This window comes from Pan paniscus, chromosome 11 (assembly GCF_029289425.2).
Source record: "Pan paniscus chromosome 11, NHGRI_mPanPan1-v2.0_pri, whole genome shotgun sequence".
NCBI classification, from domain to species: domain Eukaryota; kingdom Metazoa; phylum Chordata; class Mammalia; order Primates; family Hominidae; genus Pan; species Pan paniscus.
In genome coordinates this window covers 3,627,544-3,653,557 of record NC_073260.2, presented here as the reverse complement: position 1 = coordinate 3,653,557, position 26,014 = coordinate 3,627,544, and the positions used below count along the sequence as shown (strand labels likewise).

The window sequence follows — 26,014 nt, the reverse complement described above, 5'->3', positions numbered from 1 at the left end:
GGTGTCTCCCCAGCCAGCCAGTGACCAAAGTCAGGACACACCCCCTGGTTGCCTCCTGATGGGGGCTAAGGGTGAGGATTCCGGCACTCCCAGTTTGGACTCAGAAGACAGGAGCAGTGTGGGGAGCAGCACTGCCTGTACCTCCTCTGTGACTCCCCTGGACACCCTCCAGGAGGTCTGTGATGCTGACCTGCCCTCTCCTTGTCGGCTCTGAGTCATTCATCTCCAGTTCTTACTATGCTTGTTTGTTGTCCTGGGTTGGTGCAGCCCTCATACCTGCCCCCGCACCTGCCCCCACACCTGCCTTCACACCTGCCCCCACAACTGCCCCCCATACCTGCCCCTGCACCTGCCCCCACAACTGCCCTCACACCTGCCCCCCACACCTGCCCCTGCACCTCCCCCCACACCTGCCAGCACACCTGCCCCCACACCTGCCCTCACACCTGCCCCCACACCTGCCTTCATACCTGCCCCCACAACTGGCCCCCATACCTGCCCCTGCACCTGCCCCAACTGCCCTCACACCTGCCCCCACACCTGCCCCCACACCTGCCCCCACACCTGCCTTCATACCTGCCCCCACAACTGCCGCCATACCTGCCCCTGCACCTGCCCCAACTGCCCTCACACCTGCCCCCACACCTGCCCTCACACCTGCCCCCACACCTGCCCTCACACCTGCCCCCACACCTGCCCCCACACCTGCCCTCACACCTGCCCCACCTGCCCTCACACCTGCCCTCACACCTGCCCCCACACCTGCCTTCACACCTGCCCCCACAACTGCCCCCCATACCTGCCCCTGCACCTGCCCCCACACCTGCCTTTGCACCTGCCCCCACACCTGCCCTCACATCTGTAAATGTCACACTGCCCAGCCCTGCACTCCTCTCCCACTTGGCCGGTTTCAGGCTGCACCACTCCACCAAGGTGACCCCAGCTAGTTTGGGGCTTCAGATCCCACTGCTGAGCCGGAGACCCAGATGGGTCTCAGACTGACAGTCTCAGACTGGCAGCCCCCCATAGCACCAGGCGTGGGTGCCCACCCACGAGATGTCACCTGGCAGGCACTTTGAGAATGTCCAGAATGGGTGTCATAATCCACCCCCCGCCTGCTCCTTTTGTCTTCCCCACCTTGGGGTGTCACCACCTGCCTGTTCCCTCCCCCCAGCCTGGGCGCTGTCCCTCCCCCCTAGTCCTTCAGGAAGTCTAGCCAGTGCCACCTTCAAAACACACCTTGGATCCACCTGGCCCCCTGTCCTCTGTCCAGCCCGCAGTCCCACTCAGCTCGCGGTAGGCGAAGCGAGGCCCCACCCTCTCTGCAGGGCTCTTGGAGACACGTTTGAACCACAGCGTCTGTGTGCTCCCTAAAAGGGCAGTTGTTATTTTTTCCTGAGTTTCCAGGATGTCTGCCCCTGTGTAGCCATAGGGTCGAGCCTCTCCAGGCTCCATGGGAGCAGAAAGTGCTGGGGACACCTCAAGGCTCACGTGGCTCTGTGGACCCTGAGCCTGGGGCCCCAGCCCACCTTCCCCTCCTTGCCTGGCTCTAGCCATGGGCCCTGCACCCGTCCTGGTGCCCTGAGGCCAGGAAAGGGGGCTTCTGGGACCGCTGCTCGATGCCGAAGGTATTGTCCTTCCCACATGGGAATCATCTCACTGGACTTTCTGTGACAAACATAGACAGTCGTTTCAAAATAAATCAAACTTCAGACGTGGTACAGCGGCAAGTTGCAAAGATCCTCCTCCCCTCCCCGCACCCCAGGCGGCACCTGCTGCAGCGGGCTGTGGGCACTCCATGGACAACACGGCACAGATGTTCTCTTGTCACATAACTCTCATCCTGTACTTCAAAGGCCATGAGTAAGTGAAGACCCACTGCACTCTCGAAAAGCAGGAACGGAAAAAGTCACAGCACTGCATCATGGAGCAGCCGCCCCGGGTGGGCGCGCGCGTTTGCCTCCTGCGTGAGGCTTCCTCCAGCACTGCGGTGGGCTGTGGGTTCGTTCCCAGGGAATGTGAGCGAGCCGCATCCGCAGCCCAGGCACCCTCCCTCCCAGCTTCCTCCCCGCCCCAGGGTGACCATGTATGGGCAGCCCTGATGTACATCGGCCCTTTGTGCAGTCATGGCGCGGTGAAGGGTCCTGCAGGCGGCGCCCAGGGGTGGTGCGGGGCTCCGCCTGGTCTGTTTACTCACAGCACAGCATGGGGCTCACTCAGCAGTGCGCCCAGGAGAAGCGCCCAGCCTCATTCTTTACAGCCGTTCTGGGGCACTCCACAGGAGGGTTGAAGGAGGCTTCCATCTGCTGGTGCTCCCCAACACCAGGGGCTGGCAGAGGGTGCTCGTGCTTTGCAGGTACAAACAGCGCTCTCCCCTGGGGTAGACCTGAGCCACGACAGGCAGCCAGGGCGACATGCATAGGAGCATGTGCTCAGACCACACACAGTGGCTTTTCAGGGGATTTTCCTTACTCAGCCACATTGGGGAGGGCGCTAGGGCAGGTATCAGGAGCGCCAGTAAGTTGGTCATTTTCTGAGCACGATGGCGGCTCAGCATTTGGACCCCCAGAGGGAGCAGGGCCCTGTGCCTCAGCCTCCCTCGAGTGGTCCAGCCCTCCCTCAGCATGGGTGCTGAAGAAATGGAAGCCTGTGCTGCCTGTCAGGGACCTGCCGCTGGAGTTTTACCCCCACCCCATCCGCGTCGGCCACCCAGGCTCCTGTGGCACGGGTGCATGGAGGCCTAGTGAGGTCAGAAACCGTCCAGCCAAGGGTGGGGGGATTCAGGGTGGGGGAACAGGCAGCCGGCTCCGGGAGGGCTTCTGGTGTGAGTTTGGGGCGGGCCGGCCCACTCCCTGGAGTTGGTGCTGTCAGGGGGTCCTAGGCCCACCTGCCTCCCACAGGCCTCTGTACTCACTGGGCCCTGGCTGTTGGTTGGGGCACGGTTGGGGGAAGAAATAGAGACAGATCCCTGGCTTGCAAGGACTCCAGGTCTGGGGTCAGAGCGTGGACAAGTCCGGAGGGCTCTGCCACCCGGCACTGCTGAGGACAGGGGCGCATCTGACAGCCTCCTGCCTCTACCGAGCTGGCTTCGGGGCAGCTGGGCCTCCCGGTGCCAATACCCCCCGGCTGTTACCTGCCTGTCACCTGGGCGAGTCACCTGGAGCCGCGTCTGTGACATGGAAGGGAACGGTTACAAAAGCCACATCATGTGAGATGTGCGGGCCCAGCCAGGCATCTGGGGCAGACCAGCGCTGCACACACAGAGGTGGGATCTGTGCCCGGTGCCCAGCCTGGCATACAGGCACCATCCTGGAGTGCCCCCGTGGGCTGTGCCCTGACAGCTTTGGAGGTAGGAATTGGGGGCTGAGGACCCTGGTGAGGACAGGCAACTCAGCCATCATCCCCCTGGCCAGGGTACTACACCCACCCCACACCAGGGCTGGGGGCCAGGGGTGGGCACAGCTTGGGCAGGCCATCCTGAGCGCCAGGCCTGGTCCGCAGGCCGGCTGGAGGGCCCTGCCCTGCCAAGCGGGACTCCGGCTCCTCTCCAGCATCTGCCGCCCGGGGTGGGCGCCCAGGGCCACCAGCCCTCGCGGCTCCTCCCCTCCCCCCGTGCGCGATTGTCATTGTTACCATTGCTTGGCTTCTGCCAAAGCAGCCGCAGGGCCACCGGGTGCTTGAACCTTCTCCATGGGGCGTCCTGGCGGTGGTTTGAGCCGGGCAGTCCTCCCCGCCCTCCCCAGCCCCCCAGCCCCGGCACCCGGCCGTTCCACTGCGCGGCGGCGTGGGGAGGGCACGGCGCGAGCTGAGATGGTTCCGCCCGGCACCGCCCCCGCCGCCCGCCGCCCGCCGCCCGCCGCGCCGAGCGCTCCCGCAGGATGGCGCGGGCCAAGCTGCCGCGCTCGCCGTCCGAGGGCAAGGCGGGCCCGGGGGGCGCCCCAGCCGGCGCCGCAGCCCCCGAGGAGCCGCACGGGCTCAGCCCGCTGCTGCCGGCCCGCGGCGGGGGCTCCGTGGGCAGCGACGTGGGCCAGAGGTAGGGGCGCGCGGGCCTGGGACCCCGCTTGTCAAATCGCGCTTGCATCCTGCTCGGGCTGCGCTGGCTGGGCTGCACCTGCGTTGCCTGCAGCCCGGGGAAGGGGGGAGGCCAGGGTCTCCCCTCCTAAGCCCACCACGGCGCCCTGCTTCCTGCCGTGTCTCCAGCCTTTGAGAGCCTGCGGGACCCCCCACTCCCCCCACGTAGGGGCTGAACACGGCGGGGCTGCAGGTGAGACTGCAGGGGAGGGAGGAAGTGGACCCAGCTCTGTGCCAGGCACTGGGGGCCCCTGCCCGAGCCCTGTCCCACAGGAGCCCCGATCTTGTTGGTGCCAGCGCCACTTTGGGGGAGACAGGGCCGGCATCCGTGTCCCCACCCCAGAGGTGAGTGAGGCCGAAGCCTGCACAGCAGGTCGGGGCTGGGACACAGGGCTCAGGCTGCCTGGGGAGCCCCGCTGTGGGGTATGCTTGGGCTGGTGTCTGGTGCTTGTGGCAGGAGGGGTGCAGGTGGCCGTCCTCTGGGGATGGTTGGGCAGGTGGAGCAGCGCCTACCCCTCCTCGGCTCTTCCGCAAGCTCAGGGTGGGACCCAGCACCCCCATTTCACGGATGAGGACACCGAGGCCTCATCTGCAGCAGCAAATTCCTAGCCAGCACCTTTCCCGTGCCAGGAGCCGTTCTAGATGCTGCGGGGGAAATGAGGATGAATCAGACCTGGCCTGGTGTGGGCACATGTCGTGGGCACGGAACCTGTTCCTGGGAGAGAGAGGTGCAGGCCAGGCCGGGACAGAAGAGCCGGGGACTCCTGGGGTGCTGGTCCTTCCGGGACAAGCATGGGGAGATGGGCAGGGGCCTTCCAGGTAGCGGAAGCAGTGAGGGCTGAAGTTTCATCAGGGCTGGGGGGCAGGGCTGGCAGAGCAGGGCCTGGCAGATGGCAGGGCCAAGGGTGCCCAGGAGCCTCTCCCTTGCCCCTCCTACCTGGCTGTGGGCTGTTGGGCCCCTCCCCGCACCCCCATTTCTAGCTCTTCACAGCAGCCCTGGGGGGGCACTGCCCAGCTTAGTCCCATTTGCAGAAGAGGCGGTTGAGGCTAAGGTCAAGCACCTGGCTGCAGCCTCCTGCAGCTAATGGGCAGCCTCCGCCAGGGAGGCGAGCACTGGCCAAGGCCCTGGGGACCACAGTCCCCTCCCCTCCTCTTCCTGGATGCTGGTGTGGGGGGAAGGGGGAGGGCAGTGATCCTGGAAGCCCTGCTACAGCCAGCCCTCAAGGGGCAGGTTCCTTGCCCCATCCCTGTTCCTGCAGGGCCCATAGGGATAGCAGGTTCTGCCCAGGCTGCGTCTGAGCCCGCAGTGCAGTGCAGCATGGGAGCTGTGGCCTAGGCCCACCTCCTCCAGGAAGCCCTCCCGCATGTTCATCCCAGCCCTGTGGGCTATGTACTGTGCTGACAGTTTCACATGGGTGGCCTCGCTCATCCCCCAGCAGCCCCTGAGGTGCAGAGTCCTTATAGCCTCCTTTTGCAGAGCAGAGGTAATGGAGCTGCTGCCCAGCTGGGCTGAGCAGCCCCTGGGCCTGGAGCATTCATACAACAGGGCTCGCGCTGAGATGAGTAGGGCAGGCTCCTGAGCAGAGGACTTGGTAGGTTTGTTCTTCTGGAGTGTGGATCTCACGGAAAACACAGGCGAGGCCAGAGCCGAGAGGCAGGTGTGGTCTGCCCCAGGGAGCCGGGGGTCGCAGTGCCCACAGCTGCCTCATCCTGCAGGCCTGAGCTGCCTTCATGGGCCGCCAGGGTCCGGGCTCCCTCAGCCCTCTCAGCCTCTGCCTGTCTCATTGTTGAGAAGACAGTGAAGCAGAGGAGAGGTCTCCACTGCCCACCAGGGACTGAGCCACAGGAGGCGTTGTGGGGGGAGGGCGCTTGCTCCTGGTGCCCCTGCCCAGAGCTCCCCTAACACCCTGTGCCCACTTATGGGTGCTGCAGGCTGGCATCTGTCCCTCCTCCCACACAGTCCAGCTCCCCTGACCCTGAGCTCCGGGGTCTCCTCCTTCCTTCTCACTCCCCTGTGTGAGGCTGGGGAGGGATTGGGAGCTGATTAGACAGCGTGGCTTCAGTGGTGGGATCAGGAGACCATCACTGCAAAGCTTTTGAGTAAAAGTGCCCAATGGGGGGACAGGGCCTCTCAGTGAGACCCCGCTGCGTCAGGAGGCCCTGAGCCCCTCTGTGTCCCTACCACCCCTGGACCTAGGCGGCCTTGCCCCTCCCAGCTGGGGTCTCCCAGCCTCATGCCTGACTTAAGGCACCAACACAGCCCCCTCCCCACATCCTCTCCGGGGCCGTTCCCCCAGCCCCATCCTACTCTTCTGGCCCTAGCACTGCACTGGGCAGGGGGCCCATGCTGAGGAGCTCACCTGGACTGCGTGTTCTGCCCCCACACCATCCCTGAGGGAGGTGGGGCACCTCTCTTTGACCCCAGGGAGCAAGCCTGAGGCCCCCACACAGCCTGAGGTCTAGCGTGGTCCAGTTCTCCTGCCACTGTGCCCAGCACCCCAGTGTCTATGGCAGCCACAGGCCTGTCAGTCCAGCTGTGGCACGCAGAGCCCCGGCCCCGCCCCAAGCCCCTCGCCCTGATGTTCCTTGGCTCAGGAGATGGTCCCCTGAGCCCCCCGACCCCAGACACCCTTGCCGGGACCTCCCTCCCCTGCAGATCCAGACCTTCATGGTTGCCCCTCTCCTCTCCAAGAACCTGGCTGCTCCTCCATGCCCCCCTCACCCCGGGCACACGCCCGGCGCTCCACCCTCTTCATGGTGTTCACACCAGCTCGGCACACCCCTTCCCCTGGGCCTGAAGCCCCCCTTGGAGCTTGCCCCAGATGGCCTCTCTCCCAGGAGAGCCCCTCCTGAGTATGGTCCCGTCACCCCTGAGGTGCCCCCGCCCTCCTCTGGCTTTGCCCCCCTCCGGGCTGCGCACCTTCTTTCCACACAGTGCTCTGCGCTCTTTCTCCCCCACCCTAGAATGCACCTGTTTGGGCGGCTGGTTTATCCTTGACCCAGGAGTGTGCACAGGGAGTGCCCAGCCGCAGGGGTGGGGCTGTGTTCCCAGGCCCTCGGGGGACACCAGGCCCTGTCTTTCAGGGGGGGTTGCTGGGCCCATACCTCATTTATTGTCTCACAGTCCTGGAGGCTGGAAGTCTGAGCTCAAGATGTGGGCAGGGCTGGTTCCTCCTGAGGCCCCTCCCCTTGGCTCGTAGACACCATCTTCTCCCTGTGTCCTCTCCTGGCCGTCCCGCTATGTGTGTCTGTGTCCTCATCTCTTCTTATAAGGACACCAGTTTTGTGGGATTAGGGCCCACCCTCATGGCCTCACTTTACCTTAATGACCGCTTTAAAGGCCTCGTCTCCAAACACAGCCACGTGCTGAGATACTGGGGGTCAGGACTTCAGCATGTTAGCCTGGGGGGACAAAACTCCGCCCGAGATAAGGGGGTGCCTTTGTTGCGTGTGGGACCCTGCCGGGACCTGGCTGTGCTCTGGGCATTCCCCAGGTTTAGAACAGAGGCTCCCAAACTCCCCCAAGCAGGGAACCCCCTCTTCCCCGAAGCATCTTATGGGACTTGGGGTTGTGGGGTGCAGAGGGACACCCCACTCTTCCCCCAGTCAGCCCAGAGGGGCTCCTAGAGAGCCCAGAGGGTCCCTCCCTCTCGAGGCTGGCAGCTGAGACTGCTCCTTATGGGCACAAGTCAAGTGGGGATGGCCCCTCCTCACCTGGGCTCCTTCCCGACCCCAGCCCCAGGCTCTGCAGGACACAGCAGGGAAGCAGGGCTAAGCCCAGATCCTTCCACTGACCACTGCTGCCCTAAGCAGGGCTGAGACCCTCTCCTGGGAGGGAGGTGACGCCTTCGGGTGCAGGTTCTGTTCGTGTGTTGACAGCGAGCCCGGCCATGGGAGGTGGGTGGGCCCAGGGATGAGGCCCTCACCACTTGGTCCCAACAGCTAAGTTAGGGCTGGCAGAGATGCTGAGTGGCACCCAGGCCACCAACCACTGGGACAGGCGAGCATCAGGGTCCTCCTGGACCACCGTGGGTTTGGATGCTGCGGATAGAGGCCGAGCTTCCTCAGCTCCCCTCCGCTCCCCTCCCACCCCTCACCCTGCAGTTCACTTGGCAGGGTTTGTGCAGCCGACAGACCTTGTTCGCACAGAGCTCCAGTCCTCAGCCAGGTTCTGCACAGGCCAGCAAAGCCCCAGGTCCCTTTGCCCACAGGCCGCTGTCCTCCCCTTGGGAGTCCCTGGGTGGATCCTCTACCCATGTGCTTGGTGGCCCCTTCCAAAATCAGCGGGGACGGCTGTCCTGGGCCTCAGGCTGTGGGACATCTGACAGGTGGTGGCTTCCTCAACACTCAGACAACAGGGCCTTGGGCAGAGTAGATGGGAGGCCCCGTGCACAGCTCAGTAGACACTCAGCTAGGGCTATATCGGGAGATGCAGAGGGACACGGCCAGGGAGCACCTGGGAGAGAGGACACAGTGGGCCCCAGCAGGGAGGAGCCCAGCCGGGGCCTGGCCACGCCGGACCTGACCCACAGGCCAGGCAGACCCGCTGCCATGGGCTGAGGCACTGCCAGGCTCCTGCCAGCCTCTGACACAGCTGTTGCCCTGGCTCAGAGCTTCAGGCAGCACCAGGGTCCAGCGAGAGGGAAGCTGAGCCAGACAAACATGCAGAATCTGCCAGAAGCTCCCAGCAAACCCAAAGATCAGCCCCATTAAGCCTGGGGTTCTGCCTGCTCCGTGTGGAGCTGCTGGCCCGGCCACCATGCCCAGCCAGGACCTCGGCCCTCCCAGGGGTGTGTCCAGCTTCTGCCTCCCCCAGGGACCAGAAGCTGCTAGGGCTAGGGGCACCAGGAGGGCACCTGCCCACCCGGAGGGCCTGGCGTAGGCCGGTGAGCGTGTGCCTGTGACCCCAGGCTGGCTTCCTCCTTCCTGCCTGTGTGGCCTCAGAAGACCGTGGTCCTCTCTGAACCTTTGTTTTCTTTTCTGAAAACATGGTTGTTTTGAGGATTAAAAGAGAGAGGTCCCTCTGAAGTCCTTTGAGGAGGAGCTGGTCCAGGACAGGCACATAGTCAGTGAAGGCAAAGACCCTCGGCACTCCCACCCTGCCCAGCCCCCCACCAGGCCGGCCCTCCGGAGCCCTCAGCTCCCATCAGCCTCTCTCTCCGAGTTCCAAATCCAGTTCAGGTTGCAACCACCTTGGTGTCAGCCGCCTGCTGGCCAGTCTGGGACAACTGGGGCCAGGTTGCCTGGGGCCAGGCTGAAGGGGTAGCAGGTGTGTGGCTGCTGGCGTGGTGGAGGGTGGTGTGTCCAGGTCCCCTGAGAGGCATCAGCTCTGAGCCCTGTCTTGTCCTATCGCAGGGAGCCTTGGGGCAGGGCTGGCGGGTGCCTCACCCGCTGGTCTGTGTGTAGGGTTGGGGCAGGGCTGGCAGGTGCCTCACCCGCTGGCCTGTGTGTAGGGTTGGGGCAGGGCTGGCGGGTGCCTCACCCGCTGGTCTGTGTGTAGGGTTGGGGCAGGGCTGGCGGGTGCCTCACCCGCTGGTCTGTGTGTAGGGTTGGGGCAGGGCTGGCGGGTGCCTCACCCGCTGGTCTGGGTGTAGGGTTGGGGCAGGGCTGGCGGGTGCCTCACCCGCTGGCCTGTGTGTAGGGTTGGGGCAGGGCTGGCGGGTGCCTCACCCGCTGGTCTGTGTGTAGGGTTGGGGCAGGGCTGGCGGGTGCCTCACCCGCTGGTCTGGGTGTAGGGTTGGGGCAGGGCTGGCAGGTGCCTCACCTGCTGGTCTGGGTGTAGGGCAGGGGAGTGGAGACAAGGGGACAGCCTCGCAGACCTCGGCATGAGGTGGAGCTCACCGCGCTCGCTTCTGGATGCTGGGGACCACACATGGGGCCCGGGCTGGCTTCGTGCTGAGCAGGGCGAGGGCGAGTGCCCAAAGCATTGTCACCTGCTTGCGTGGCTGAAGGGTGGCCCTCTCCTCGAGTGTGGTTGTCACCCCCCCATCTGGCCCAGGCACAGGAGGGTGCATGCACGGGGACCCCCAAGCAGGCTGTGCTGCTTTCTCGGGCCCTGAGGGGGCCAGGCTTGGCTCAGTGCCCCCACATGGCTCTGCACATGGACTGCCTCCCACAGGCACCTCTCCCGTGCCCGGGGGCGCCAAAGGTCCGGGCCCCCCAGAGCCTCCCTGCGTGTCTGTGCCTCGCCTGGTCCCAGAGCCCAGGCTCTCCATCTGTCTGTCTACTGCCTTCTCCATCCGTCCGTCTATCTGTCTGCTGCCTTCTCCATCTGTCCATCTGTCTGCCGCCTTCTGGTTGATGCCCCTCTGTGTCCCCAGGCTTCCTGTAGAAGATTTCAGCCTGGACTCCTCCCTGTCTCAGTAAGTGCTTTGCAAGGGAGGAACTGTCTTGGTGGCAGACAAGGGCTCTTAGAGGTGTGAGAGCCCTTGTTTCTGGGGGGTCCCCTCAACCCAGCATCCCCTGCAGCTGGGCCAGGGCCACCGGCACCTCCCAGTACCCGCTGGTGCCTCTGGGTCCCAGGTGCTGGGGCTGGAGACAGGACAGTCAGTGTGCCCCCTTGGAGAGGAGCCTGAACTTGGGAAATGGGCTCCCCAGAGGTGGGTGGTCCGCAGCCCCTGCAGTGGTGGCCACGGCCTCAGGAGAGGCAGATGGCAGAGCAGGGGCCCTTGTCATGGTGCCTCCCAGGGACAGGCAGGCAGGCAGCTGCTGGGGCCTGGGCTCTGGCTCAGCCCACCTTGGCTGCCTGTGCCGGTCGAGCTCCCAGGAGCTGGGATGCGCTCTCGGAGGCTGTGCCACTCCCCACTGAGCCGCCAGGGCTCTGCCGGTGGTGCTTCCTGACTTCAGCTAAGATGTAGGTCAAATGGAAGAGGCTTTGAGGCCAGGGCAGCCAGGCCCTGTGCACTCCTGGGAAGCCCCCCGCTGCCATCCACCTTCAGCGCGGTCTCCAGGAGGGGCCCCAGGCTTACTGTTCCATGCACGGCACCAGCAGCAGAAACCACCGAGCACTCAGCACTCACGGCTGCTGAGCATCCAGGGGCTGCCCGGCACCCATGGTGGGACCTATTATTATCCCAAAAGAGTCCTGGAGGCTGGGAGGCCAGTGGCCACCACCAGACCTCTATCTTCCCAGCCTGGGGCCCCATGGTGCAGAGGGTGACGGGTGTGAGATAGAAGCCGTGCCCACCACCCAGGGTTCTCCTGGCCCCACCCCAGGCTCCCGAGGAGTCAGGTCTCAGACCTGTGGAGGAAATGGATGCGTCTGCAGCCGAGGCTATAGTGTGTGCCGCCGTGGCACGGTCTGGACACAGCCGATGTTCCTGGACCTTTGGAGGCCCAGCTGGACTCACCCTTCAGCCCTGAGCCAGCCTCACCTGGGCCCCTGGCCAAGCTATGGGGGGGCCCCAGAGGCCCAAGGGTGTCAAAACAGGGACCCCAGGGGGACGGAGACATGTGTGTGCCCTTTCTGGGCCCTTGGGCGTATCAGATGCTCTGTCCAGGCTCAGAATAGCTGGCCCCAGGGTTGGCAGTGGGCCTGAAGCCTGCCCTTTCTTCCTGCCTGCCTGCCTGGTGCTGGGGGCAGAGGCCTGCGTGGAGCTCCCAGGCACCTGCCTAAGAGCCAGCCGGCACCCAGCCACTGCCAGAGAGAGGCAGCTCGGACCTCGGCCCCATGTGAGTGCAGGGCTATGGTGGGCCCCGAGGCGTGTGCCTGGCAGCCTGGAGCTGGTGTGGAGCTTCCCGGCATGGCCATCTGTGTATGACTACCTGCCAGGAATCCCTGGAAGGCCAGTCCCCTAGCCTGCAGCTGGCCTGCCGGTCAGCAGGGAGAACTGTTGCCGGCCTCTGCCGACCCCATTTGTCACAGGGCGGCCGGCACTTGCCTCAGAGGGTCCCGTCTTGGTGTGGGGGTGGGCACCATGAGAGCCCCTTTGCAGCACAAGGGCCTCCTCAGGCAGAGCAGTGGTGTGAGCCCCTGGGCACAGGCAGGCAGTGGGCATGGGTACACGCGGGGCCCAGGCCTGGCTCAACACCAGCCTTGCAGGACTGGGGCAGAGCCGCCACCTGGGGACAGACTCCCCTGCTGCCGCTACAAGGAGCCCCAAGGACCCAGGCCTGGCACTGCCTCTGACCTGCTGAGTGACTGGGGCAAGCGTGGGCCTCGGGGAGCCTCGGGGGGCTACAGCGGGCTTCAGCCGTGTAGGGACGGGGCTGGCCAGGAGCTGCCTGTCCTCACGGTGCCAGGGACAAGTTGTTCGCCATGGGCCAGCGCCACTGACGGCTCTCCCAGGGCCAGGGCCAGGGCCAGGGTTTGGCCTGTGGATTCCTCAGGGACCAAGGCCTCACCCCAGGGGGTACACAAGGGACTGTCTGAGGCTCCCTGCTGTGTCTGGGACCCCCTGGCCAGGCCTGCCCGCACATGCCCATGAGTCTCACCGGCCCTGCGTCTTGCTCCTGGGCTGTAGGCTGTGGGCAGTGGCAGTCCCTGGTGTGCCCCGTCCTCCCCACCAGCCGAAATGCAGACTGGCAGAGGTCAGACGGGCCCGGCCCCCTGTGGCGAGTGTGTGGCTGCGCCCTGAGCCCGCCTCCCAGGGTGGGGGTCGGGACCCGTGGCCGGGGGTCCGGGAATGCAGCACCCGCTGCCGGGTGTGGACTCTGGGAATGGCGATGTTCCCAGACGGATGCCACCATGAGCGCTCACTTGCTGTTTGCCAGATAAACAAATGAGTGAACTGATGAGTGGATGAGAATGGACACAGGAAGTAGATTCTTCTGCCCCGTCCTTGCCTATTGTCCTGGGAGCCTGCGTTCACAGGCAGGTTCTTCCTAGCCCTGCGGGCGGCTCCCCACGGGAGTTCTCGGTCATCTCCCACCTCTCAGGGCACTCCACCGAGCCCACGCCCAGCTCCTGGGAGCAACTTGCCATGAGCGGGTCCCCTGCTTTCCCACCGGCCGGGCCCTGACAGGAAGCGGAGAGTGTGGCCCCACCCGGGGTCCCGCCTCTGCCCGTGGTCCACACCTGTGGCTTCATAGCCTGGGAGCCACGGTGAGTCGAAGGCCTGCGCTGTCTCTTTTGGCTGACGTGGGTCCTGATGGTTTGAGCAGACGGGTGCTGGCCCCCAGATGAGCACCGGGGCAGCCTCTCAATGGAGCCTGTGAGCAAGGGCGTCGTCCCAAGAGAAGCCTGGGACACAGAGGCCATTGTTTCTATCTCAGCACAGACAGAGCTCCTCCACCTGTCTGCTGTCCTCGGGACGCCCCGGGAGTTGGTCCCTGTCCTGGTTCCCATTCCCCAGGGAGGAGGCCCAGGTGCTGGCAGGTGGAGGGGAACAGCCGGGCAGAGGAGCGGCAGGGCCCGTGTAGCCTCAGAGGGCTCACTGGGTCTCAGCCCTGGGCCTCTGGCTGCCGGGCCAGGAGCATGCTGTGACTCTGAGGAGCTAGCGGAGCCCTCCAGGCTACCAGTGTCCATGAACCTCTGCCGCAGCAAGGAGGCTTGGGCCACTCTGGCAGGAACCACCAGGCGGGTCTACCCCAGCCGGGTTGGCCTAGAGCTGACCCCAGCCAGGCCTCTGCAGCCACAGGCTCTCTCCTGGCGAGTCCACACCACCCAGGTCGGCCTGGAGCTGACCCCAGCCAGGCCTCTGCAGCCACAGGCTCCCTCCCCAGGTGCCGCTGCGTGACTCGTGAAGACAGATCGCACCAGTCACCTGAAATACACTGCAGGGGAAAATGGATCGTTTTCATCTCCTTTTTGTGGTGGTGCTAGGAGAAGTGGGCGGCCACAGTTCATTAAAAATTAAAAGCAGAGGAAGCTTCATTAATGTCTCTGGCATCGCAGGCTCCAGTTTCTCAGGGAGTCTGCCAGGCCCCAGCGTTTCTCTGCCTCCACGTGGAGGGTGCCATCTGTGCAGGTGGGCACTCCCCGCTGAGCTCCGTGGGGGCTACCCAGATTGGGGCCCACAGCCCCTCGGTGAGGGGACCAGGGTCTGGCTGGGCTCTCTCTCTAAGGGGGGCTCAGTGCTCTGTTTCTGGGGTGCCAGGAGGAGGTCAAGGATCCTCAAAGAGAAGCTGCTGGGGGCGCGACTAGTCCCAGACCAGCAGCCCCCGACCCCACGGTGCCTGGGGAGGAACTTGGCTGTCCGGAAGCCAGTGAGGTCCTGGCAATGGGCAGGGTTGCATTTCTCTGTTTCCTGGCTGTGGAGGCCAAGGGGAGCCCAGGGGGACGCATTGGCTTCGTGGTCTTGCCAGGCAGCTGCAGAGGCCCAAGGCCCAGAGGTCCAGCTGCACCAGGTCCACGGGGAGGTAAAGGGAGGAGCAGGAGCTCCTTGGAGGCCTATGACCGATGGAGGGTTGGGGGTGTGGCCGGAGCTGGCTGGGGAGATGGAGCTGGCTGCGTGTCGCCTTGGAGTGGAGTGTGGGGCGATGGTCAGGGCGGAGCTGGGCACCCCCGCCTAGGAGGAGTGGCCAGGCAGGAGCCCAAGGCCCGGAGGGAGGTCAGAGGGAAGCAACATCCTGAGGGCAGAGCTGCAGGACCTGCTGATGGCTCTGGTCTAGGGGAGGGGAGGGTACAGGAGCCTGAGGTTGGTGGGGGATGGTTGGCCTGGTGCCATCAGGAATGGAGAATTCTGCCTCGGGGAGGGGGAGCCGGTGGATGCCAGAGGGTAGAGTGGGGCTGGACGGCTGCCAGCAGAGCCAGTTGGGAAGTCACCCCTGCGTGGCACTTAATTCCCAGGCTGGGTGGGAGAGAGGCACCTGTGGCCAGCCCTGGGGTCCCCCAAGGAGAACGGAGCAGAGGGGAGAAAAACAGAGCTCGGGGAGGCCGTGCTGAGAGGCCCAGGGAGTAGAGGAGATTCTGGGGTCTGGTCACCATGAAGGGCATGGTGAGGCTCCCTGCCGGAGAGGAGAGGGTGGGAGGTAGTAGGAGCAAGTGAGGTGAGCAGACCCCCAGCGTTGAGGCTTTTGCCATGGAGGGCGGGACAGTGGTGGGGAGGCGGGGAGGGTGGGTTCCTAAGCTCCATGCTTTTAGGACCCGGTGGTCCCTGGGTACCGCCGGCAGTGAGGGGAGGAGGGCCTTAGGAGACCCTGGGCTCAGCCCCCGGGGGCAGCTCCCGCCTCAGCCCTGCCTGCCCCCCTGACATGGCCAGACCAGGCCCAGCGCAGCCTGGACCTCCAGCATCCTGTCTGAGCAAAAGACATCCATTCAGAGAGAAAGACGGCAGACAGACCCCCCAAAGAGACACTTATGCAGGGAGGGGCCTCCCCAGCCAGGGCTCCAGGCACACAGAGGAGAGGCGTGGGGCAGGAGGAGGGGCTGGGGGACACAGCAGAGCTGTCTGCGCTGAGGGGTTGCAGGGCATGATGGGGCACTCTGGGGGAAGACTGACCCCCCATTAGCACTGGTTCAGACGCCACTGGTCTGTGGGAGGCTTGTCCCACTGCCTGGCCCCAGAAGCCCTGAGTATGCCCGGTGGGGTGACAAGCCTGCCCCCAGGACTTGGCCTGAGCCTCCTCTTCAGCATGGGGCAAGGGCACCGAGAGCCACACGCCTCTTCCTGGACCCTGGACCCTTCTTTATTTCATTTATTTATTTATTATTCATTTTTGAGACAGGGCCTCGCTCTGTCACCTAGGCTAGGGTGCAGTGGCGTGTTGACGGCTCACTTCAGCCTCAAACTCCTAAGTTCAAACGATTCTCCTGCCTCAGCCTCCCCAGAAGCTGGGACTACAAGCACGTGCCGCCATGCCTGGCTACTTTTTATTGAGACGGGGGTCTTGCTATGTTGTCTAGGCTGGTCTCAAACTCCCGGCCTCAAGCAATCCTCCCACCTCTGCCTCCCAAGGTCCTGGGATTATGGGCATGAGCCACTGTGACCGGCCCCTGGCCCCTTCTTGAGCTCTGTAACCAGCAGAGGCCACTGTGGCCACTGGGGCAGATCAAGGCAGGTGCTGGGACTCTACCAAGGCCCCTCCCGCCCGCCGCACAGCAGCCCCACCACGAAGGCTGCTGCACACACCTGGTCCACATCACTTACCCTGAGTGTTGTGAGCTTTGGGAAACATCGAATGTTTTAATCACTTTTGGAGATGTTGGGGTCACCAGCCCCAGGCCAGGCAGTGACATCAAATTCTCAGATTCGATTGATAGGAGCCAGTGCCTGCTCAGAGGGGAGGTGAGGCTCACAGCCCACCCACTGGGCGTCACAGCCTCCTGCCCTGGTGGACAGTGACAAGGAAGGGGTTGAGGCAGGAACAGGGGTTAGGCTGGTGCTTACCTCCCCCCACCTCTGGACAGCTGCCCTGGGACCTCTGCTTGAACACTGCCTCCTCCATGCAGCCATCCAGGATCCTTCCAGGCAGCACAAGTCTTCCTCCAGGCTCCCCTGTCTGTCTGCCCTACTGTGTTGTGGCCCTCGCACTGCACTGGGCAGGGGGCCCATGCTGAGGAGCTCACTGGACTGCGTGTTCTGCCCCCACACCATCCCTGAGGGAGGCGGGGCACCTCTCTTTGACCCCAGGGAGCAAGGCCAGGCACCGGAGGCAGCGCCCGAGGGCTAAGGCAGCCGACTGATAGGAGCAGACGTCATGGAGGGCACAGCGGCCATGGCTGGGAGCAGCCGAGGGTCCCATGGAGGACAGCCCAGCACCCCAGGGCACGGGCCGTTTAGGGGGACATGTGCTCCCCCTTCCCAGAGACGGCCATGCCTGCTGCAGGAACCCTGGCTCTGGGTCTTGCTCCTGTCTGTCCTGCAGGCTGGCAGCATTGGAGTTTTCCTCTCAGGGGATCATTAAACCCTGGCCTAGACTGGCCTGCATTCTAGCACAGCGGGGCACAGGAGACCCTGCGTCCAAGGCTGGGGCAGTGGGGGCAGCAGCCGTCCACCCCCAGGCTCCATCCTACTCTTGGTGGCCAGCCTGGGTCATGCAGGTGGCCACGGTAGGTGAGCCACGCAATCTCCCCACCCCACCTCACCCCACCTGCCACCCCCGGCAACTGGCACACTGTGGTCTCTTCTCAGGACCGCCGGGGCCCGGTTGGAGGCCAGAGGGCTGGGTGGCAGGCCCCATGAGCAGCGGTGTGCATGGGGGTTGAGGGGTGTCTGGGAACCAGTGGCTGGGGCCATAGGTGAGCCTGAGGGAAGGGGAGCGGCACTGGCTGGAGGGGCCCCATAGCTGGCCTGCGAGGTGGGTGCAGGGATGACCACTTCCCACCAGCCCATCTTCCCTGACAGCCCTGGAGGCTGCAGTGGCCCATAGCCTTGGAGCACAGCCACCAGCGGCCTCCAGACAGAGCAGCTGACCATCAGCTGTGGACAGCCTGTATGACGCAGGTCCTACGGCATGTTCTGAGCACTTGCGGTGTCCTGAGCACCATGCCCAGGGCCATATGGGCAACTTTACCTCCTGGCAGGTGCCCTGCACCCACGGAGGCTTGGGCGAGGGTGTGTGGAGTGAGTGCCGCACCCTGAGCCCCAACAGGGCAGCCTGGAGGGCCCAGACTCACAGCAGCAAGTGCCCAGGGGTGCGGGGAGGAATCTTCAGAGGAGCCGAGGCTGGGTCGGCTGTCTGCTGGGTGTGACGGACCCCAGGGCCCTCCTGGGTCTGAGGTGGAGGCAGTGGTCCTGCTGGGCCCTGACTTCTCAACTCCTGCAGTTGGAAAGTTGGAAGAAGTCAGTCAGGTTGGGGCTTCCAGCGTGTCCCCAGCCTGAGTCCCCACTGGCCCTGAGCCTCCATGCCCCTCTCTGCTTCTTCAGGGTCCAGGTGGAGTTCTACGTCAACGAGAACACCTTCAAGGAGCGGCTCAAGCTGTTCTTCATCAAAAACCAAAGATCGAGTGAGTGGGGTGCCTGGAGGGCCACTCCCAGGCAGGGAGGTGTTGAGGGCGCCGGGAGCAAGCCTGGCGATGGCGAAGGCTGGGGCTGTGAGCTCAGGGAGGAGTCCATGGGGTGGGAGCCACCTGAGTGCTGCGGGGGCATTTGGAAGCAGGGTGGGGGTGGGTCTGCATGGTGAGTGGGGCACAGGGTAGCCCCCTCTTTGCTTCACACTGTCTGAGACCAGGGCCTCTCCAGCGGGACCCGTGGGGACACCGTCCTGCCTGCTGGACACCAGGCTGGGTGGGGCAGGACCATCCATAGGTGCCAGCAAGGTCTCCCCTGTGGCCACACCCTGCCTCCCACCCCTCCATACAGCCCCACCCTCCCCAACAGCTCCCTGCCCCGTTCCCAGCCAGAGCTTGGCATCATGCCCCCCCCGGGATTGCAGGTGAGGACTTGGGGGGTTTCCCCAGGGGCTCCACATTCACCTGCCTGCTCCCCAATCCCTATCCTGTCCTCCAAGAAGTGGAGTGGCCTCTAGAAATCCCCTGCACCCCAAGTTCAGGCACCTGTAAGGTGGGGCCAGGGACAGAGCCTCTTGGAGGCTGACCCAAGAGCATCAGCCCCCAAACAACGCAGGGCACACAGAGCTCTGCGTGCAGCCCGGGTGTGGGAGGGGAGCCCAGCTGGGGCCATCCAGAGAGCCCAGCCAGACCCGGGTGCAGGCCCTGCTCCCCGAAGCCCAGAGCTGGGTCAGAGCCCTGAGGCCGCTGCCCTCCCCGCAGGCCTGAGGATCCGGCTGTTCAACTTCTCCCTGAAGCTGCTCACCTGCCTGCTCTACATTGTGCGCGTCCTGCTCGACGACCCGGCCCTGGGCATCGGATGGTGGGCCACGTGCGCGGCCAGGCGAGGGCTCCCGGGTCCCAGGGCTGAGCCTTCCCACTGGGCTATTACAGAAGCTGATGGCGTCCCTGGGGGAGCCCCTGTGCCTGGGGCCTTGGGGAGTCCTTCCTTCCCCAGTGCCTGTCCCAGGATGGAAAAAGCCAAGGACTCAGTGCCCAGGCTCCCGCAGACGGCTCAGCGTAGGGAGAAGGGTCCCCATCGTAGACTTCCAGCTGTGCCCTTAGCTACTAGCGGACCCAGAAGGTCCACGGAAAGGCTGGAGCATCTAGGAAGTCCCTCCCTGCCCCCACAAGTGTCTCTGTGCTCACTTGAGCTTCTGCAGGTCGGGGAAGGGGGCGCCCAGTCCCCCTGGGGAAAGCCCCTACCTGTTTCTGGGGGTGTCTTCTACCCCTGCTGGGTCCCAAGGAGTCCCCTCCCCAGGGCCCATCGTCCTGGGGCCCATGCTCCAGGGACTTCTGGGAGAGGTGCTGGGGGCAGCAATCTGCACCGTCAGGTCCTTACCAGCCTCACAGCAGCCGCCATGAGGGTGGGTGGGAACTTGCTCTCTCTGAGTCCTGTTCTGTCTCCTGCTGTTGCTGCTTCGAGAAGTGGCGGCTGCTGGGACCTACTCTGTACCCAGGGTGCCTTGGCACCTCCTGCTCACCTCTGTGTGGGTCCCAGGGGACATCAGCAGGGCCCTGCGGCCCTCGGTGCCGGACTGTCCTGAGTCATGTCTTTGGGGACCAGCCCCCAACCCCAGGCCTCTCTCTCTGGCTCCCTGGCACTCGGATGCTGCGCTCTGTGTCCCGTTTCTTCTCTCCCCTCTCCTGCCTCGTTCCCTTGTTCACTCGTCCACTTGTTCTATCCTGCCTCCTGGTTTCCAGAAATCCTTTCTCTGAATGTCCTTCCGAGGATGGTGTCTCCAGTCCTTTCCTGTTTTATGCTTTCCCCATCTGCTGGGCCTGTTTCTCCCGAGCTCACATTGGGCCCTGATTTTTTCATACCCGTAGATTTCCTCAAATGTCTGGTGCCGTTTATGCGTAAGAGTGCTCAGGCGCTGAGGGGCTCTGCAGCCACGTGTGTGGTGTGGTTGTCACCATCCAGCCATCGGGGTGAACCCTGCCAGCATGCTGGTCCCCTCTCTGGCTGCACAGAGCAGGTTCTTCCCTGGAGAGAAGGCCTGACTGCCGGGAGCCTGGCTTCTGGGGACCTAAAGGCGTCCATGTAAACTTTTGCTCAATCCCCCTTTTCACCTGTTACCCCGTCACGGGGGCCTGGCATCCCCAGGCCAGAGACTTTCCCTCTCCTAAGAACGAACCTCCTGTCTTTGTCTAGGTCAGAAGAGGGCAGAACCCACTAGGAGAGTTTGAGAAGGAGAACTGGGCCCTGACTGACTCTCAAGCTACTTTCCTAGGTCACTCCCCACCCCAAGTCCCAGGGTCCCCTGGGGCTTCTGGTTTCACATCCCCACAGGGCCCAAGTCTGTTGTGTTCACTGCCCGTCCCCTAGCACAGCGTCCAGGACATGGATGGGGGTGGGAAGATGGGTGGATGATGGATGGATGGTTGGATGGATGGTGGATGATGGATGGATGGATGGATGGATGGATGGACGGACGGACGGACGGATGGATGGATGGATGGATGGAGTGGATGGAGGGATGAGTGGATGGGTGGATAACGGATGGATAGGTGGATGCATGGTGGGTAGATGATGGATGGACGGATGGAATAGATGGATGGAGGGATGAGTGGATGGGTGGAGGGATGGATGTTGGATGGAGGGATGAGTGAATGGGTGGAGGGATGAGTGGATGGATGGAGAGATGAGCAGAAGGATGGAGGGATGAGTGGATGGATGATGAATGGATGGCTGGCTGGATGGATGATGGATGGATGGATGGACAGATAAGTAGATGGATAGATGGATGAGTGGATGGATGATGAGCAGATGGTTGGAGGGATGAGTGGATGGATGGATGGAGGGATGGATGGATGGACAGATGAGTAGATAGATGGATGAGTGGATGGATAGAGGGATGGATGGATGAGTGGATGGATGGAGGAATGAGTGGATGGATGGAGAGATGGATGGTGAATGGAAGGATTAGTGAATGGATGATGGATGAGTGGATGGATGGATGAGTGAGTGGAAAGATGGATGGGTGGATGGATGATAGATGGATGTCCAGATACTTCTGTGGGCACTTAGTTTGCAACAACCCCATTAAAAATCAGGGGAAAGTGGGTCAGTTGAAAGAAAAGACAAGAGGAGCTGGCCATCACCAGGGGCCTTGTGAGCAGTGAGGTCTCCTTGGTCAGTGACCCTGGCATTGATGATGGTCTGGGACAAAACTAGCTTGTTGGCCATGCCCTGGTCACTGTCGCAGCAGCTGGTTCCAGGTGGCTTGGGGGCTGCTTGTCATCAGAAGCAGCTTAGGGACGTGCCTCTTGGAGTCAGCACCTGGGGATAGGAGCTTCCTCTTCCTGTCTCTTGAACACTGTCCAGCCTTGTTCAAGGCAGCTCTGGCCTTGGGGAGGCCCTGAGTGTTCCCACATGCTCTCTCTGGCCATGTAGGGCCCCTCCCTGGGAGCCTGTTGTCAGCACAGGCAGAACCAGTGTGTTGCTGTTGGGTCAGGGCTACCCCCAATCCCGCAGATGTGGGATGTACCCTCGCTGTCTGCCTGCTGGGCTGAGCAGAGGCCAGCCCAGCATTCCTCAGTTAGAGGCCCTCCTGCAGGATCTCTGCAGTGGGCGGGGAGGGGGCAGGCTGCCTTGTCTCCCAGGTGTTAGAGCTCTGATGTGGGGGTTAGCCCCGGGTGGGTGAGTAGGAGGCCCCCATGAACCCGAGCCCGTGGAAGCCCTCGGGCAACAAGTCCTTGCAGTGGTGCTGGAGGGGCCAAGGCCGGGCCAGCGCTGTGTCTCTCCACAGCTGGGGCTGCCCAAAGCAGAACTACTCCTTCAATGACTCGTCCTCCGAGATCAACTGGTGAGTCCACACTCCAGCTCCCAATAGCCAGGTGCTCAGAGGCCTGGGACCAGGGTGGGGTGGGATGAGTCTCCACTCCAGCTCCCAATAGCCAGGTGCTCAGAGGCCTGGGACCAGGGTGGGGTGGGATGAGTCTCCACTCCAGCTCCCAATAGCCAGGCGCTCAGAGGCCTGGGACCAGGGTGGGGTGGGATGGACAGAGGCTCACACTGCCTGGTCCCTGAGGGATAATGCCCAGCCTCAACCCAGCAGCCACCCAGGTACCCCAGGACACATGTGCCCTTAGCCCTGGCTGTGGTCAATGCTGGGAATGTCCCCTTCAAGAGGAGCAGTTTGAGAATTATGAGTTCCCAGCCAGTTCCACAGCCTCCACACGCTCTTCCTGAACCCAGTGAGAGATGCAGGGAAGCCCGTCTCCCAGTGAGTCGGTGGCTTCTCTTCCAGTTCACCATCTTACGGCAAAGGAAGGCGCCTGCCCCGGGCAGGCAGTGGGAGGTGACTGCGGGGCAACTGGGGTGCCTGGTCCAGAGATTAAGACCTGTCCCCAGACCCTGCAAGGCATGTCCCCAGTGCCTGAGCCCCTGTCCGCATCAGGCAAGGAGCAGATGGCCCCCTGCAGCCATGCCCCTGCCTGTTTATGGATGAGGAACTGAGACTCGGGGAAACCCAGGGGGCTGTGGGTTAGATAGCCCGACCTCCCTGCTCTTAGGGACATTCATGGGAGCCCGGCTTCAGGGACCCAGGTGAAAAAAACAGGCTACCCAGTCTGGGGCCCAGGCTGCTGTTGCCTGTCATGTCCAGAGAGGAGAAGCTTTGCCACCCTTGGTAGTGTCATGGGCTGCAGGCCAAGGCTCCATGGGGACTCAGCCATGGGCCCTGGCCTCACAAGCACCTCCTGAGGGGCCTGCCTGCTGCAGTCCTGCTCCATCCTCCTCTCTTGGGGAACCTTCCCTTCCCTCCTCCTTATGGTCCCCTCCAAAGGCAAGGTAGGCTCCTTTGGTCCAGCCCCAATGAGCAGCGCATGCTTGGGGTCAGTGGAGGCCAATGGTTATAGCCCCAGCCCCAGGGTGGCTGGGGGACACTAGTGGCTGTGGTGCCCTACTGTGCTGCCTCCTTTCTCTTCCCAGGGCTCCTATTCTGTGGGTGGAGAGAAAGATGACACTGTGGGCGATCCAGGTGAGTGCCCTACCCTGCCCCCCTCCCGACTGCAGTGGTGCTCAGTAAGCACTGAGGACCAACCCAGACTCAGTAAGTAGGGAACCCAGGCTCAGTGAGCACTGAGGACATACCCAGGCTCAGTGAGCACTGAGGACAGACCCAGGCTCAGTAAGCAGGGGACCCAGGCTCAGCAAATGCTGAGGACAAACCCAGGCTCAGTAAACAGGTGACTCCAACTCAGTGAGCACTGAGGACAAACCTAGCATTTACTGGCCCAGGCTCAGTAAATGCTGAGGACAAACCCAGGATCAGTAAACAGGGACCCAGGCTCAGTGAGCACTGAGTACAGACCCAGGTTTAGTAAGTAGGGGACCCAGGCTCAGTGAGCACTGGGGACAAACTCAGGCTTAGTAGGCAGGGGACCCAGGCTCAGTGAGCACTGAGGACAGACCAAGGCTCAGTAAGCAGGGAAACCAGGCTCAGTAAATGCTGAGGACAAACCCAGGCTCAGTAAATAGGGAAACCAGGCCCAGTGAATGCTGAGGACAAACCAAGACTCAGTAAACAGGTGACTCAGGGTCAGTGAGCACTTAGGACAAACCCAGCATTTACTGACTCAGGCTCAGTAAATCCTGAGGAAAAATCCAGGCTCAGTAAATGCTGAGGACAAACCCAGGCTCAGTGAGCACTGAGGACAGTCCCAGGCTCAGTAAGCATGGGACCCAGGCTCAGTGAATGCCAAGGACAAAGCCAGGCTCAGTAAACAGGTGACTCAGGCTCAGTGGGCACTGAGGACAAACCCAGCATTTACTGACCCAGGGTCAGTAAATGCTGAGGACAAACCCAGGATCAGTAAACAGGGGACCCAGGCTCAGTGAGCACTGAGGACAGACCCAGGCTCAGTAAGCAGGGAAACCAGACTTTAGTGAATGCTGAAGACAGACAGGCTCAGTAAGTAGGGAACCCAGGCTCAGTGAATGCTGAAGACACACCCAGGCTCAGTAAGCAGGGGTCCCAGGTTCAGTGAGTGCTGAGGACCGACCCAGGCTCCACTGCTCTCCACACAATTTTCCCAGGGATCCCTGAGGACTTCCTGACCCCCTCTGTCTGCTTCACCACCTGAATCTCTCCCTCCACTGACCTATCTGTGTCCTTGCTGTTTTCCTGGGGTGGAGAGTGCACAGGCCAGGTCCCTGGCTGGCTCCTGGGTGGGTGACCTAGTTCATGACTGGGTCCCATGTCTCCATCTGAGACCAGAGAGGGTCTCTCACACCCACCCCTATCATGTTCCAGAGGGGTCAGTAGATGCCTGTGCTGAGAGGGGTTCCGTGGGGGAAAACCAGGTCCACTGAGCCTCCATCTCCGTTCCCTCCCCACCAGGGCAGCGGGATAGCCGCTCTCTGGTGTCTTCCTGAGCGTCCTGCCTCACCCACTGCACCCTCCATCCCACCCTGGGCCTAGCGTGGGCGGCCCAGGAGGACCATGGTTTCAAGACTCCATCTGCCCTCGGCCCTGGCGGGGGTCAGCCAAAGGCCTTGGTGGCTAAGACTGTCCTGACATGGGAGTGAGGGTCAAGGCAGACCGCAGACACACACTTGGCTTTGTGTGGTACCTGCCCGCGAGGCCTGTGGGGTCAGGCCCCAGCCCCAGCCCCGGCCTGCTCCAGAGCTCCTTCCCTTTCCTGACTCCCAGGTCATCGTGGCCATAATAAGCTTCCTGGAGACGATGCTTCTCATCTACCTCAGCTACAAAGTGAGTGCCTGCCCGGGATGGCACCTCACAGGGGGTCCCCACCCTCCCCAGCCTCCCCCACCTCCCCCACCCTCTCCCATCTCCCCACCCTCTCCTATTTCCCCACACTTCCCAGCCTCATCCACTGACCTCCAGGGTGTGCTCCTCGCCCTCTTCCCCACCCTGCCCCTCCCCTGCTGGGCCCCACCCCCACCCTCCATCGCCCCCGCTGATACCCCCCGTTTGGCCCCAGGGCAACATCTGGGAGCAGATCTTCCGCGTGTCCTTCGTCCTGGAGATGATCAACACTCTGCCCTTCATCATCACGGTGGGTGAGCCCCAGCTGCCAGGAGTGCGGGCCCTGGAGCCCCAGCCCTGACCTGTCCCCTTCACAGATCTTCTGGCCGCCGCTGCGGAACCTGTTCATCCCCGTCTTTCTGAACTGCTGGCTGGCCAAGCACGCACTGGAAAACATGATTGTAAGCCAGGGCGGGCGGTGCAGCTGGGACTTGGGGGGGCCACCCTCAGCCTCACCGGCCCTGGAAGACACTGTGCGACGTAGCCTGCCACGCCCCGGCCCTGGCGTGACCTGTAGAGGACCGGGAAGCCAGGGCAGCAGAAACTCCGTCTCTGCTCCTGGAAAACATCCAAGCCAAGCCCCGAATGCCCTCTTTCCAGGAAGAAACTCAATCCCAGAGCTTTTCCTAAGCCTGGAAATGAAATGGCTGGCAGGAGGAGGAGGGACAAAGTGAAGGGTGTAACAAACCCAGGCCACGAGGACCAGGGCCACAAACACCAGGCCACACGCAAACTGGGGCCACGGGGCCACAGGCAGGCCCTGTGCTGAGCATCTCAGGAAACCTGGGCCACGGGGCCACAGGCAGGCCCTGTGCTGAGCATCTCAGGAAACCTGGGCCACGGGGCCACAGGCAGGCCCTGTGCTGAGCATCTCAGGAAACCTGGGCCACGGGGCCACAGGCAGGCCCTGTGCTGAGCATCTCAGGAAACCTGGGCCACGGGGCCACAGGCAGGCCCTGTGCTGAGCATCTCAGGAAACCTGGGCCACGGGGCCACAGGCAGGCCCTGCTCTGAGTGTCTCAACATGGTCCCTGTCATGTGAATGGCAGCAGTCAGTTCCCTAGGCGCCCACCCTCTCCAAGCCAGACCCCTTGACTCACAGCCCCCATTCCTGCCCCAGTGGTAAATCAGCGTTACCATGCTGGATCCAAGCCTTGCACACTAACCAGCCCTCTGACCTGAGACTTAAGCCTCATCCCCGGGGATGTAGGCAAGATGGGGACCCGTCCTGAGAGAGGACAGCAGAGGGGGTGCCCTACCCGGTGCAGGCTGCCCCATGGGCCTCAGCAGAGACGCA

At 63.2% G+C, this 26,014-nt stretch overlaps 1 protein-coding gene and 1 long non-coding RNA gene across 14 annotated transcripts in view; one reads left to right on the top strand and one right to left on the bottom strand.

Annotated features, from left to right (window-relative positions):
- KCNT1 (potassium sodium-activated channel subfamily T member 1) overlaps positions 1–26,014 on the top strand; it is a 96,143-nt gene that overhangs the window by 31,982 nt on the left and 38,147 nt on the right. For 6 of the 13 annotated variants that reach the window (XM_034929468.4, XM_034929463.4, XM_057298599.2 and 3 more), the window contains exons 3-9: positions 17,820–17,899; positions 18,665–18,764; positions 21,694–21,750; positions 22,878–22,926; positions 24,601–24,660; positions 24,893–24,967; positions 25,035–25,118. In XM_034929468.4, the coding sequence (XP_034785359.2) occupies positions 17,820–17,899; positions 18,665–18,764; positions 21,694–21,750; positions 22,878–22,926; positions 24,601–24,660; positions 24,893–24,967; positions 25,035–25,118 (505 nt within the window). Of the gene's footprint in view, positions 1–3,326; positions 3,350–3,854; positions 4,034–4,200; positions 4,265–10,391; positions 10,434–17,819; positions 17,900–18,664; positions 18,765–21,693; positions 21,751–22,877; positions 22,927–24,600; positions 24,661–24,892; positions 24,968–25,034; positions 25,119–26,014 lie in introns of those variants that run through there. The other 7 variants (XM_034929469.4, XM_057298600.2, XM_034929470.3 and 4 more) reach the window with 4 other exon arrangements.
- LOC117974397 (uncharacterized) lies at positions 1,691–3,185 on the bottom strand. The gene is made up of 2 exons (XR_008626622.2): positions 2,198–3,185; positions 1,691–1,995 (listed from the first exon to the last, which is right to left on the bottom strand). It is a non-coding gene; the product is annotated as an uncharacterized LOC117974397 (long non-coding RNA).